Consider the following 15,128-nt stretch of genomic DNA (forward strand, 5'->3'; position numbering starts at 1 on the left):
AATCAATGGAGTTTGTTAAAAGTGCATCTACATGACCTGCCTGTAGTGTGTGATTCAGGACATTTGCAGAGGGGGCCAGTAATCTGCCTTTCTAACAGAAACACCTGTAATTCAGAGGCCACTGGCCACCTTCCAGCCATACCACCACCAATGCCAGATGAGGAGACCAAGGGTCAAAGCGTGTGAACACACATCTAGTCAGTAGCAGAGTGGTGGCATCTAGGTATATGGACTCCAACAGCAGTGCTTTGCTGCTGCTCTCATTTATTTACTCATTTATTTTACCATTATCTTGGTTGGACGCTAGTCTCACTGACTGCAAGTCATGACTATAGAGACCATCACCTCACCCTTTTCCCTTCCTCCCTAGGTTGGCCACTAAAGTAGGAACTGCTGCCCTCTCAGCAGTGGCTGTAGCCCTTTTCCCTCCCCAGCACCTCATGCACTCTCTACAAGGAAGGACACTCATCTCTTTGGCAGCCTAGAAGAAGGAACTGAGCAAGGACAGACTGACCCTTTGTTCTCTCTGTCGGGCCAGCTTGCCCAAACATGGGTTTGGTCTGGTCTCCAGTTCTACAGGATGTGAGCACCCTGTCTCTGCGGAAGAGGCATGTGGCTTGGTGTTGGGTTCAATTTAGGAAAACCAAAGGAAGTCCACGGTTTGTATCACAGTTCAAGTCACATTCTCCAATCTAGCCTTATTGATAATAGAGTTCGTATTATACTGCCTGATATTGTCTGGCCTTATTAATAATAAAGCTGATATTATACTTTCCCTCTGTGTGATTTTGCTGGACTAATTCTTGATTTGAAGAGGAATGAAAATTAGCCTCAAAACACCACAACCAAAGTTGAATGTAAACAAGTACATATTTTTATATATTGACTTAAAAAACATGTTTTTAAGGTTAAATTGCAATGCAGGTAACTCCTACCTAAAAAGGTACATTGCCTTTGACTGCAATTCTGGCAATTTGTTCCAAAGAAACAATTCAGAATTTGTGCAACGTTTTAGTTAGAATATATGCATTTCATCACAGTACTGCGTAAGGTGGGGAAAAAGGTGATACAATCTGAATGCCTACCAATAAAATACTGGTTAAATAAATTAGGCAATCTATTAAAAATGATGTTACAGAAGAGTATTTATTAATAGAAAAAGATATACATAATATGTTGGTGGGGAAAAAGTTGCAAAATGATATATTATGTTCCTTTCACCATGAATATATAACAAGTATTTGCGTTTGTTTACCTACATTTATACGTGTGCATAGAAAGAAGTCTAAAAGGCCACACAGAAAAAGTGATCATCTTTAACAATGGGATCCTGGGAATTTAATATTTGGTATTATTTTTGCTTATTTGAGTTTTCTAATTTTTCTAGTGAACATGTATTGCTTTTTAAATTTCTTTTTATTTTAATAAAAATGGTTAAGCATTTTTGAAATTTTCAAGAAAATTATTAACAATTGCTCCTCTTTCAATTTCAATCAATATCATGATGAATTTAATAAGTACTTTGTATTCTTAAAGGTAAATATGGCTATTTTTAATGAAAACAAACAAGTCTTTAGACCTTAAGGAAGTGTATTAAATTGGGGCAGGTTACTGCTGTTCCTGAGGATGGATTCCTTGTCTTTAACACCAGAAGTGTAACACTCACCCCAGTTTTCACATTAGGATTAAATTAAATATGACAACCCTGTAAGGTGGCTTGGAGAGTACGTAGCACAAGGTAGTAGCAAAAAAAAAAAAGGAAAAAAAATCAGTCCTTCTCTCTTTCAAGGAAAAAAAAACAAACTTGAGTGTTAACTTAAAATTCTAATGTATGAATACAAATAAGAAAAAAAAAATTCAAGCAATGATTACTTTCCTAACACTGCCAGATAGCTGACTGGTCAGCCCAACTGTAATAAACAGTAAATATTATTTACTTCAGTACTTTTGGTTTTGTTACAGACTTTAAGATGCCAAAACAAAGTCTAATATATTTGAGATAAGACTTCAGCACCTTTTTCCCTTGATCCAGGTCATTTTAACTAGTATACCAAGATGATACGACCATAATTATTTTCAGGTACCATTTATAGTGTTCAAAATTGAGGAATCCCATACAAAGAAAGCTGCATCCAATATATAAATATTTAACATTCATGGGATTTTACTGAAAAAAAAAGAAAAGTCCTGAAAGGAAAGAAGCTGGAATTTCCCAGGAGGCTAGAAAAACACTGATTTCTCCTTGCTGGCCAGCCAACATATCCCTTTGGACCTGATCCTTTTTGGTGACAAGAAAGCTAGAAAACTTTAAGCCAGAAGGAAATTCGAAGGGCAAAAAAAAAAAAATTACTTGCCCGTTGTCCTTCATATGGCTCCTGGATATCCTCTCTCTATAATTTTTGCAGTGGAGAGAAAAAACCCAGTTCCTACAGGATTAAGGGGAAAAAAATCTCCTAACCAAAAACATATTCTTACCTCAATTCAACTCCATTCAAGTAGTTAAGAGTTATCTGGCAATTTCATATCAAATATTAGAAGGATATGAGACTTTCGGCTAACCTGAAACTTAGAAATCTGTTCCCTCATACGTCTCATTCCCTTTCATGGTGGATTACGGTGCTAAAGAGGAAAATCTGCTGCTCTCCTAACAATCACAAGGAAAGTGAGCCCAAGACAGGAAAACCAGATCTGGAAAAATACAATGACATTCCCCTGAATTTTTATTTATGCAAACATTTTCTAAAGGTTTGTCACCCAGTATCCAAACTCTAAGTCAGCATGATGGCACAAGAGGAACTGAAAGTTTCTTCCCTTTCTCTGGAGTTTCCCGGGTAGAGTCAAGCACTTCTTATGGCTGCAGAAATCCCACCAGGTGGGGCCCAAGGCACTGACTTACACCATCTTAGACTCCTGCTCTGCGGCCACAGCTAGAAAACAGCGCTTTTGCAGGCTTTGTGCCATCTGAACTTCTTGTCAACCAGATCAGGTAGACAAGCCAGATATTAATATGCCATTTTACCTCCCCAAAGTTTTCAGATGATGGAGACCTGACATTAGATCTCAGGTCTTTTAACATCTAGCCTAGTCCTTTCCTCCTCTATGTTTAGCCTTCATAGGGCACTGCCTACCTCTCTCTCTCTAATTAAGGCTCAAAAATTTTGTTCACCACATTGCAAAACGATAGAATCAATTTACAACACACAATGGCCTAGAATAGTCAGCACTGAGGTTGCCATGTGTATTTGAAAAGGACAGAACTTTTTAATACCTGAAAATACCTCGTGTTACTGAAAAAAAAGTCCCTTCTATCAATAAAAATGAATTGAAAAGCATTAACCACATGATTCTGAAACATACTTGAAGATGGTTTTCCTTTTACTAGTACTGTGTTTCCATCTCAAGAATCCTTCTGAAAAAAGCATTTCTACCATCTCCATTTCTTCAATTAGGTTTCTAGGATCTAACTGAGAGATAAGTACTTCCTAAGATAAATCCTCATATGAGGGTCTAGTCCCTTCTTTCTTTATTCCAGTAGTGCACTCACCCAGCTGTTTTCAGGAGTTACCTGGAAACTCAATATTCCATATGGAGTAGTTTTGACTTCCTCATTAAAAACACTGGTCTAATGTTGTTTTATTCACCGATGCAAAAAATAAGAGAAAAAGTAAAATAATCAAATACTAAGGATTACTTAGTAAACACTTTCAAGTTTTACTTTTCACATAGCATTTGGTTTCATAAAGACAGATCATTTGGAAATATCCAGAAAACACACATGCAAAATTTCTTCTACATTCTTCATTAACTCAGCAAATTTACTGAGGTTTCTACTCTGTGCTAGGCTGACTGTAACTATCATAATTCATCAGCAGTCCCTGAGTTTAAACTGGAGGACTGCTGATGATTGGCCCCCAGTTACTTTATGATGGCAACTGATCACTAGGTCATTAACTACCATCAATATTTTTTACAATTTTTATTGTAAGGTTTTCCAGGATTCAAAAAATTTATAAAAATATCTAAGTTAAAATGCAAATATCACGTTATTGCTTATAAGTGTGAGCTAAATAATGTGGACATAGAGTGTCAAACGATAGACAGTAGAGACTGGGAAGGGTGAGGGGGTAGGAGAGGGGTGGATGATGAGAAATTTCTTAATGGATACAATGTATGCTATTTGGATGATGGATTCTATAAAAGCTCTGACTTCACCACTATGCAATCTATGTATGTAACAAAATTACACTTGTACTCCATAAACTTATACAAATAAAAGAAATATATCTTAGTAGGTCAAATTTTAAAATTTTGCTCTGGTTACTGTTTCATTCAGAAGCTGACAATAATAATAAAAGAAAATTAAATATACCCTAGAACCACTCTCATTTTTAGAGAGCCTACCTTCTATCTACCTCTTCATTCTCTCTCTCTCAGCCTCCTGGGTTCAAGAGATTATCCTGCCTCAGCCTCCTGAGTAGCTTGGCGCCCGCCACCAAGTCCAGCTAATTTTTGTATTTTTTAGTAGAGATGGCGTTTCACCATGTTGGTCAGGCTGGTCTCAAACTCCTGACCTCAGGTGATCCACCTGCCTCTAGCAATAGGCAACTTTTTACAAGTGAACATAACAATGACTATAAATTACTATGATGAAGATCAAAATTTCACCTGCAAAACTGTCATCAAGTTCCACATAGGATTCCGTGTGGGCATAGGTAGATACAACAGTCAAGAAATCCAGCTTTTTAAAGATTCTACTTGTCCCTAGTTAGCCGCAAAAATAAACTATATTTCTAGACATTCTGTGATGCAACCTGTCTGCTAGTCCTATTTCTCCTATAAATGGAAAAATGGGGTTGGCAGCAAAACTCTTGTTTGCTCTGCACTGCCCTTACAATTTTCCCTATACAGATTGATGGCATGTGAGTACCATTGCTCATTGAACTTTGTAAGTGATCTTACAAGTGGATAATTTCAGCAGGTTTACAGGTTTAGCTAGAGTGGGTATTGTATACAAATGCACTCTTTTACAGAGACTTTATAATCCTCTACACAGCCGCTGCTAACAGTCTGCAAATAGTCCCAGCTAGATTATCAGAATTTCTGAGTTAGCAATGCTTCCTGCTCCCTGTCCAGTCCTATGCACAACTCCCCACTCTTCACTTGGGTACAGTTTAACTCCCAATTCCCCCCACCTCCACCCTCAGTCTTTGTTGTTGTACTCTAGGACATTTTAAGGCTTTCAGCTTCTCTTGAGAGACTGGATCATTTATATCCCTAAAAGAGTTTATAGCAGAGTCTACAGTTCCTAGGCAGGGACTTCAAGATCATAATATGTAAAAAGTAATGATGAACCTAAAGTATAACTTTTAAAATTGTCTGAATAAAATCCAATGGCTGCCTTTTCTAAATAAGTAAGGACATGAGAGGATAGCACAGAGCAGTATTAAGTCTCTTGATTACTACAGTATTAGCTTCCTACAGACTGGCTCAGCTCAGCACAATCACTTAAGCAACAGCTTTAAAGAAGACAAGTTTTAAATGAACATTCCCTTAAAAAAAAAAAAAAAAGAGAGAGACAGAGAGACCTTTAGTCCCAGGACAGCAGCACCTACATCATGCTGAGCTCTACTTTTACCTGGGAATAAAACATACATGTTTTTCTGCTTGCCACAGACAGTGCTAGCATGTTTTCTCTTTAAATTCCAAGTCTTTTACCAAAATCAAAAGGAAATAAGCTTTATAAAATTCCAATCATGTCTATGATACATAAATGAGGAACAAAAGGAGTCAAAAATGAAGTGATTTGATTGTTCAAAAAAAATTCAGTCACATAAACCCAAAATGGTTCTGCCTAAAGAACGTTTAAAAAAAAAAAAAAAAAAAAAAAAACCTCAGCCGCTACAAAATTGGTATTATAGCAAGTACTTGTGAGTCCACAAATTCAAGTCCGGAGGGTGCCATTTGTGAGACCCTATCTCTGTTCTGTTAAATCACCTAAGAGTCTCGGACCACAGGAAAGACTCGATCAAAACAATGAGGTTGATGAGAGCAAATTTAAGACCTGCATGGGGGTGGAAAAAACACTTCAAAAGCAAGATTTTTGCACATTGGCCCAATGGTCTCTTTTTCAGTGTGTGGTCTTTTTTTTTTTCCAGACTATCTTTTGAGTTGTTCTCATGTCTTTATGAATGAAGAAGAAACTACTAGGGTCATTTCAAAAACACTATCTGAGTAAGGACCAAGTATGTAAATGCAATATTAGCTCTGCAAGGGTTACATGTAGTATGGCTCCCTGGGACACTTAAATAAGCAAACTGGCCATAAGGTATTTGATGGGGGAATGGCAAGAGCTCCCAATTATTCTGACTATGATCCTGTCCCAAACTGTAGCAATGCAGTTAAGGAGGGATCAAACAGGAAACTTTGGGGGTTCTGAGGAATTTTCCCACACATTCTCCTGACATGTATATATACATTTGAGTTAGAATAATACACTTTCTAAAACTTATTCTACACTTGAAGGGGAAAACTCAAAAAGTGTACAACTTAAAATAGAAAAGTGAAAATTATAGGTAAGTCAAACGCAATAGCTTCTTGCAATAAAGTGAAAAGATACTCTACCTTAATAATCTTGCATGAGATATAAGCCTTAGTCTCCGTCTATCCTTGAATATTATTTACGTGATTATTTTCAAAGGTATCCAACAATGTCACATACAGTAGTATATTCAGAAGCTTACTGATTAGACAAGCCCAACTTAGTTCCTTAATTCCAGATGTGAACAATGACAAAATCAGATTTTAGCTGTTTATAAGCAAGTACAAATATGGAGGGTAAGACAAGTTATAATACGTATAATTCTGTTTAATAGAAACCAAAGTGTTGATTCGCTTAAGGTAAAAGTCACAACAGAACTAAGTTATACAAGGTAATTAGAAAAGAACTCATGGAACATTTTCATAGCAATTTCTACTTAAAAAAAAATAAACAAATAAACATTTTAAAAGATAGCTGAAATGAGAACACCCCTATCTTTCCTTTCTCATCTAAAAATTGACTCTTAGAAAGATCACAAAGAACCAAAAACAATGAAGTTCGCAGCGCTACACTGACCAGGTGTTATTGTGGTTTGGTGTGACTGAGCTGCAACGTTTGCTGCAGCTTCCTGCACTGTGTTGCTTTTCCCTCCCCAAGCATCTGAAGAGAAATGAGATGTTTCTTTTCTGAGGTGTTAAACATTTGGGTTGCATGCGGGACAAATGGAAGATTGACACCTAAGATGAATAACCACAGTGCATTAGGCGAGCGGGAACTTTCACTACATTAAAGCTAGCCAAGCTCACCATTCACACGGTGTTCAGGCACACAACTGCCAGAGTCAAACTAGGGATGTAAAGAACGATTTTCTTCTTTTAATACTTTACCATTGGCCTACAGGAATTTTCATAAATAAAGTTCAGAGAAAGAAAGGTTTGGGAGTATGCTTTTAATAAACTCTCCAGGGTCCTGGCTCTAAAATATTTAACAACAGGCTTCTGCATCTTCTCTTCACTCTCTGTGAAGAAGATCAACTCAAGCCAAGGTTTACTGTGCCCTAAGAACTCACGCTGACACCAAATATGTCATGATAGGTGCTTTCTTCTTAGACTCAATTTATCTGAACGAAAAATTCTTATTTAAAACTCTGTGAGAGACCCATTCATAAGACTTCTGGTATAGACACATTCATACCCCTAAGGATTCCAGTTCTAGAAGGATGTAATTTGCCAATTAAAATTCCCCTTGAGAAGAAAAAAAGCTGAGTAGGTTAAAGTGGTTCTCCTGAACAGATAATACTGTATATTAGTCACAGGTAAAATCTGTTCGAGCATACATACATTAGCGTTTGTCTAAAAAATAAGCAAAAGCATATGCACTTTTTATAATTAGATTCCAGCAGAAACATTTCTCTGCATGCCAGGTGGCCATAGCTGGTATCCTCTGGATTATCTGCAGTTACATACAAGCAGAAGACTATTTAGGGAAGGAGTGGTCAGGTCCCTCCCCCACCCCAGGTGTTTTTTCAGTCCTAACACTTTTGGGAAGCAGATGCAGTAAACAAGCAATTGTTTGTAATGCAAATTCAAGTAGCAGGATGCCAAGGGGATGCTCCCATCCTAAGCCCAAACACAAATGGTCACCATGCTCCTGACACCCTAGATGTAAATCTATCATTGTGGATGTTAGTGACAGAAACACTCAGCCCTGCTAAGGACAGAGTTAAACAGCAAGAAGGCAGAAGTGTGGTTAGGGGTGAAGAAGAGCGGCTGTCTTCCGGTTAGTGTTTTTGATCTCAGAAACATTAAAAACAGCTGTTAGGTATTAAAAACCAAAGATTGTAACTCACTTCGGTTGCACCCTAAAAAAAAAAAATTTACATAGTCTTGTGGTTACAGCTGAAAAGCTTCTGGAATTGTGCAAACTGCAGAGTATCTCAAGAAAACATGCCTAAAATAAATACATCCTAATATGCAACAGAATAAAGCTAAGCAACAGATAACAGGGTAACTGTTTCCTGACCACACCCCTTTCTTACACTCTACCCAGACCAACATTTATTCTGGCCACAAATCTTTCCTAAACAATGAATGACTGTTTGATTCACTGACCTCAAAATTTTAATACATATACTAACAATAAATACCTTCCATCAAAAGATATTTTCTATCAAAATTTCAAAATGACTAGTATACTGGTAGATTGGGAGAAAAGACTGTGGAAACAGAAGACAGAATGCTGGCATAAAGAGGAAGACCAGCTTAATTTTCAACATTCTTAGGGATTATTTATAAATACCAATACATTTTCATTATACTGATTTTTAAAAATTACCATTTTGAAAGGAGAAGTGGAGAAGTAGCTGATCTTTTTAAGAAATAAATTCCACAAATGCTGTATACGCACAGCTGAAAAACATAAGGCTGTTTTGGTGGCTATTTTCTATTGTCACCAACACTGTACTTTGATTTGGCAAGATTATTTGTTATTCTCAAAATGATTTAACAGGCATCTTCAATTATTCCTTATCTAAAACATATTCTCCTTCCCTTCTCCACCCCCTCCAAAAAATAACAAAAAACCTTCCCAAATATTAAAGAGATATCTATATATTTGCATGTTTTGTTCAAAAATTTAAAGTCTCCTACAACTTTTAAAACTCAAGCATTTATTTGAGGGGTCTCTAAATATTAAACTATTTTCACTTTTTAAAATTCCTTTTAAGGTAGGAGATTCATCCTCATTACACAGATATCTTTATCATTAAATACTTGAAAAGCCTTAAAATATGAAATACCTATTTCTTATAGCAACCATCACAAGATCTCCCTCAAGATTAGAACTCCAAGATCTCCACTTTAACTACTATATAAAAATTAGAAAAATCTTATTCCCTAGCTGAGAGATCAAATATCCTTTTGAACTTTATTGGAAAATAATTACAGTAACATCTAAATCACAGTGCTCAAAGTGATCATATTTGATATAAGTATCATTTCAACAATTGAAGATTACATGTAATGATAACCACAAATACTCTTGTTGATAACTGTTGATTTTGAACCACTATTCTCTGCTACTTTGGTGAATCTTCTCACTCCCAGATTTTGTTCACTAAGGTATTAACAACGTTACTCTTCCCAGATGTTTGTGACTGATTTTTTTCAGTTGGTAGAAACACTGGGCAAATAAGTCAAACACTATAGGTTCCATTTTACAATCCTAGATTTGACCTCCAGGGCTGTCAGTGAGACTGGAACCCTAATCCCCGAGACCCACACACATGTGTTTTTCATTGGGGGTTACGTGGTAAAGGGAGAGTGGGGCTGGAGAGAAGGTAAATATATTGATGGGTCAGTAAAAAATCCATCACCACCACCGGTGGGCTAATTCTAAGAGAGAACTCCATCACCAGCACATTTTACATCTACATACTACACAAGTTACCAGTTAGGTGTTTTCTCACTTAAATGAGGTTTCCACTTCCTAAGAGAAATGTCATCAAATAAACCCGAAATTCTTTATAATGTTATGCATTTGCATAATGCAGTTATAATACCACTGCATTTTTAGAATTTTAAAAGTTAACTAAACCACAAGATTAAAAGAAAGGAACAACTTTCATTAGGGTTATCTTTGAGTGATGCTTTCTCTACAATTGACAATAAAGCAAAAATAACTCATCCTCACCAAACCAATCCTAAGGAAACATTGACTGATACAACAAAATAAGACACTGTTTTAAAAGCCAAAGTAACATAACAAACATTCAGCTCCAAATGAGCTAAAGTAGTTCAGGTTCTAAAAAGCTTGTGGGCATTAAAAGCTATACAGTCCTTATTTAGCTGAAAAAATAAATCAGTTTCTTTTTCCTCTTATCACCATAGAGAGTACAATACTCACAAAATCATGGATTTGTTGATGTAACTTCACTTGATTTTATAACTTACGATCTGTTACATATTTATTTTAATCAATAAGCCAAAAGCTAAAATTCCAAAGGCAAGACATCAAAGGTAGCACTATTTTAAGGTGGCCATTCCTCACAACACCTCTTATTTAGCAATGACTAGTTATATATAATGAAAGCATTTCCAATGAGTTTGGAAAAATAAACATTCTGCCAAAATACGAATCAATTTGCACTTCTGAACATAATTTGCAACATCAGCATGTTACTTACTGTTCTCGGGATGGGTGGAGAAAGAGATCCATTTGACATGTATGGGTCGTTATTCATATTTGGCATCATTATGTACCCGGAATAACTCGAGTAGGAGGGTCCCTTGTTGTAGAGGCCTCCATCTGGATGCTTTCCTGGGAGGATCCAAAGAACAATCAATGATGACTTTCCTTTTATATTACTGTATTTTTCATCTCAAAATCTAATCGTTCTAAGATAAATCAGACCTTATATAAAAGATTTGTTTACAAAATACTGTAACTGGATTATTATGCTCTATTTTAGATTGACAGTATTTATTCTCTTAAATAGTTTAGCAGCAAACCAGATGTTTTAAAAACATGTGGTTCAAACAGTTCTTCCACTATTAACTGATGTTTTTACAAAACTAAGTGTTATCCATCTAACTTAATTTGTTCTAACACTAACAAACTGGACTAAAAAATACAGAACACACACAAATCTAAAACTGTAATATAAATATATTAGGCCATCTAGCTACACACACATACAGATTTATACACGTGAAGTTATGTTTTGCCTTGCAGACAAACTCAAAAATTCTACCTGTGCTTGTAGATTTCCAGAAAAATTCTAGATTCTACTGCAAGAGTTGTTATCTAGTATATAGGCAACTATCCAAATTTATAAAGGATTAACTCTGGGAAGTTTAATTTCACGTGCTACACTTAGATCATTTTGCCAAAAAATTTCTGTTCAATATGTATATTTCTTCTTGTTAATCTGTGTAACTATTTTGTAGCTGAGGAAGAAGCCTAATATATAACTCTCTTCCCTGCTCCTGGTTAACATATTGTATGTAAAAACACTTCATTTCAGTTAGGCCAACTGTTAAGTAATTAATGGAGAACAGACAGGCTGACAAGGAAACCCTAAGGTGACTTCATTCTTTTAAAGTCACAAGGAATTCTCCTTAAGTCTAAATACATATGTATGTAATTTTAAAGTTTTTAGTAAGAATCAGAAATACGGAGAAAGTGTATCATCTCTGATATGCACATTCCTAATTATAAGTTTTATGTTTTTACAAGTTAGATTCTGCTCTGCTCATTTACTGACCGCCTTTTCACTGTAATAAGGAACAAGAAACAGTAATTTTGCAAGTGAAAATCCACTCAAAACTATTCTGGTTGGAAAATAAATCAATATCTACTGTCATTCTTCTTAATGATATATTAAAAATACTAAAGATCTAAGCTAATTAGAACTTAAAGTAAGATGAGGAAGAGAAAAACTCATTATAGACATTCCCTCTTCCCCAAAGAATCTGGAACCCACCTGAAATCCAAAGGTCCCTAACTCATTCAAAAACACTTTTTAAATTACGTAACATACATTAGAGGTAAGCTGTAAGTTTCCTGCGTTTTCTTTACCATTTTATTAAAATAGTGGGCATAGTGTGACCTAGTCCCAGTTTCTTGAATTCAAAAATAACAAAACACACCTATTTATACAAATTGCACACCTTATCTGCTAAAGTCAGAAGAAGTAGAATGGGTGTCTTACCGTCATCGGGGTGTTCTCTGGCCTTGTCGTGGTAGGGCTCCTGAGAGGTTTGTGCTTGTCTGGCCACCTAACATCATGAATCCCCACACCCAAAAGAAAGAAAATCACCTTAGAGTTTGTGACAATAATGATACAATTGTGTGTGCACTGGTAATTCAAAGGAAGAGGTTTAGGGGCAACTCTGTTTTATTACTCTGAGAGACAGACATAAGTTAGTGTTTAGTACTGCAAAATCTTTTTCTTGTCAACATGTATTTTTGAGTGATTATTATCCACCCGAGACCAAAAACATATAAATAATAACACCAATAAAAATACAGTTAAATTTGGGAATGATCCACATGCTGTTCTGACTGCTGTTTATTAAACCATATCAAGGCTCCCTGGATGCCTACTATTAAAGGAGTAGGAGTTAATGGGGTTGATGGTTTTGATAGCCTCTTCAACCACTGTTCACCTCAATCAGATCTGATTAAAAGAAGGCTGAAATATCATTTTGCAACTGAAAATGACATTTAAACATAAACAAGCCAACCACTCAGATGAGTTCTTAAGGCAACTGCCCTGAGCGCAGTTTCAGTAGAAGCTCCACTCGAGCTTATAACCTACTATGGCTGGCTGAGCGCAGGCTTACAAAAGTAGAACGATTCTGTGGTTAAAGGGAGGAAAATTAGAGAGTCAGGTTATAGACATCTAAAAAGTAGCCCAGTTGATATCAGTTCTGGTAATCACCATCCACCCAGACAGACTCAACCACGTGCAAATCAGTGGTATTACTCCTTCACCCTCAGGCCTCATGCCCACTTAACACCCAGCAAAGAGTAACGCTTTAACACCCGAGTGCTCGGATTCGAACGCAGGGTCCTTCACCCAGACCAGAAAAGTGGGGAGAATATGAAGTGGGTGGCAAAATTATCTACGGACTAAGGCAGGACTAGCAAAATGGGTAGAGAAAGAGGCTGCTCTACAAATAGGAGAGTTTGGCAAAAAGCCTGTGTTTTGGATGTTGTTTGGTTCTCGGGACGTGTGTCCTCCCTTTGACCTCCTTTTCCTAGCACACACAATAGTCACAAATCTTTTACGCGGGGTTAGGTGCACCCTACTCCCGCCCCCATCCCGCTCAAACTGGATTCAACGGGTAAAGAACACCCTTCTGTTCTCTGAACGCAGGCCCCCAGCCTTTCAAAATGCGTACTCACCTCTGCCATTGGGATAGAGAAGGCAGATCTGAGATGTTCTTAAACGCGCTGTTTAAAACCCAAAATGTCCCCGCCCTCAAAACCACACACTTTCTTTTTGGGGGTAGAAAGATGCCATTTAAGGGAAAAAAAAAAAAGGTATATCCTTCAAGTTTCTTTGGAGGGAAAAGGCGTTGGTTAAATCATTCGGGTGTCAGGACTTTTCTACCGGATTTCCTCCAGAGAAAGGTTTCCCAGTTGTGGAACAAGGGTGACCAGTGGAGTGTCGGGTATCAGGGTCCATCCGCCCCCTACCAGCTCTGGACTAGGCTTCAAACAGCCCTCCAGCGCGGCCCCGCTCCGCGCTTTCTCCAGCCAGCACCCACGTGTCTCTTATTTACTCTACTCAGGTTACCAGCTCTATTGCCCGCAGCGGACCAGAAGACCCGATAAAGCGCCTTCCGCCCTGCCGGACTAGTGCCCGGCTTCCGCCACTTCTCCGCCTTTCTTTTACATAGATTTAAGGCCTGATCCGGTCCCAAACCCCAAATAAAAGTTGTGGGTTTGTTTCCAAGTGATGGCGGTTGGAGAAAACTAGAGTTGGGGGCGGTACAGCTTGGGGTGGCTCGGCTCGGCGCACCCACAGCTCCCAGCTGCCAGCCCAGGCTCTGGGGCCGCAGGGACTGAACCCCGCACCGCCCCCGCAGCCCGGGCGCGCGCCCCCTAGGCCGGCCGGCTCCCTGCGGCCGGTCTTGGCGGTGGTAGGGACGGCCCCGCCTGCCCCAGCCCACGCCCGCCTCCCCTTCCTCCTGCCTGTGGCTCTGCTCGTCTCCACCTAAGCCTCTGGTGGTTTAACGCACTTTTGCAGAGACATCTACCAAAAGATAGCGGGTGCACTTTGTTTTCCGTCCCACAGAAGAATTTCTCAGTAGCGTTATTCAGCCATACTCGCTTTAAAGCCTGGCACTCCTCAGCCCAACAAAAAGACCGAAGACGAAACATTGTGGGTTAAGGGCACGTTTTCCTGCCCACGAACCAACCGTTCAGCCACCGAACCCCCTAAACTGATCCAATTGGAATAAGTTTCCCTGCCCCTCTACCTCCCATTCTACACACACACACACACACACACACACACACACACACACACGCAATGCGGACCGGGGCCCCAGCTACGCACACACCCCAAAACGAACGAGGGATCTACTCGGGACCCTCGGCCGGGCGGCCGGGCGCCTTCCCTCCCTTCCTCCCTCTCTGCGTTTCCCAGGGACCCGCCACGCCTCTCGGAACTGGGGCAGCGGCCCGCTCACCTCGTGTCCGTTGCTGGCTGGGATGATTTCAGACTCGTTCACCAAGGAGGACTTGATGTCAGCTAAATCGCCTTCCTCTTCAGGGTGACTGATCTCGGCGAAGATCTTTTCCTTCTGAGGATCGCCCTCGTCCTTGAAGGGGATCATCTCGTCAGTGGCGCAGAGTTCCGGGTCCCCCCCGCCGCCGCCACCTCCTCCGGAGAGTTGGGGCATCCCGGCGGCTCTGTAATCTCCGCTCCGCTGTGGGAGCACCCGCGGCAACAGCAGGAAAGACAGAGGGGTAACTCAAGGATGGGGGAGGAAAGGAGAGTTGGAAGGGTTCGTGCAGGAGGACAGCAGGCGGAAGCGGGACGGGTGAGCGCGGGGCCGCCGGCCGGCAGCCGGAGCAG

General features: G+C 39.1%; 1 protein-coding gene across 4 annotated transcripts in view; it reads right to left on the bottom strand.

The window, feature by feature from the left end:
* Positions 1 to 15,128, bottom strand: part of LEF1 (lymphoid enhancer-binding factor 1) — a 120,893-nt gene extending 105,765 nt beyond the window's left edge. For 3 of the 4 annotated variants that reach the window (XM_011989813.1, XM_011989814.1, XM_011989812.1), the window contains exons 1-3: positions 14,740 to 15,128; positions 12,249 to 12,315; positions 10,722 to 10,855 (exon numbers count right to left, since the gene is read on the bottom strand). In XM_011989813.1, coding sequence (XP_011845203.1) covers positions 10,722 to 10,855; positions 12,249 to 12,315; positions 14,740 to 14,952 — 414 coding nt within the window. In that variant the 5' untranslated portion in view covers positions 14,953 to 15,128. Of the gene's footprint in view, positions 1 to 10,721; positions 10,856 to 12,248; positions 12,316 to 13,447; positions 14,489 to 14,739 lie in introns of those variants that run through there. The other variant, XM_011989815.1, reaches the window with a different exon arrangement.

This window comes from Mandrillus leucophaeus, unplaced genomic scaffold, assembly GCF_000951045.1.
Source record: "Mandrillus leucophaeus isolate KB7577 unplaced genomic scaffold, Mleu.le_1.0 Scaffold364, whole genome shotgun sequence".
NCBI classification, from domain to species: Eukaryota; Metazoa; Chordata; class Mammalia; order Primates; family Cercopithecidae; genus Mandrillus; species Mandrillus leucophaeus.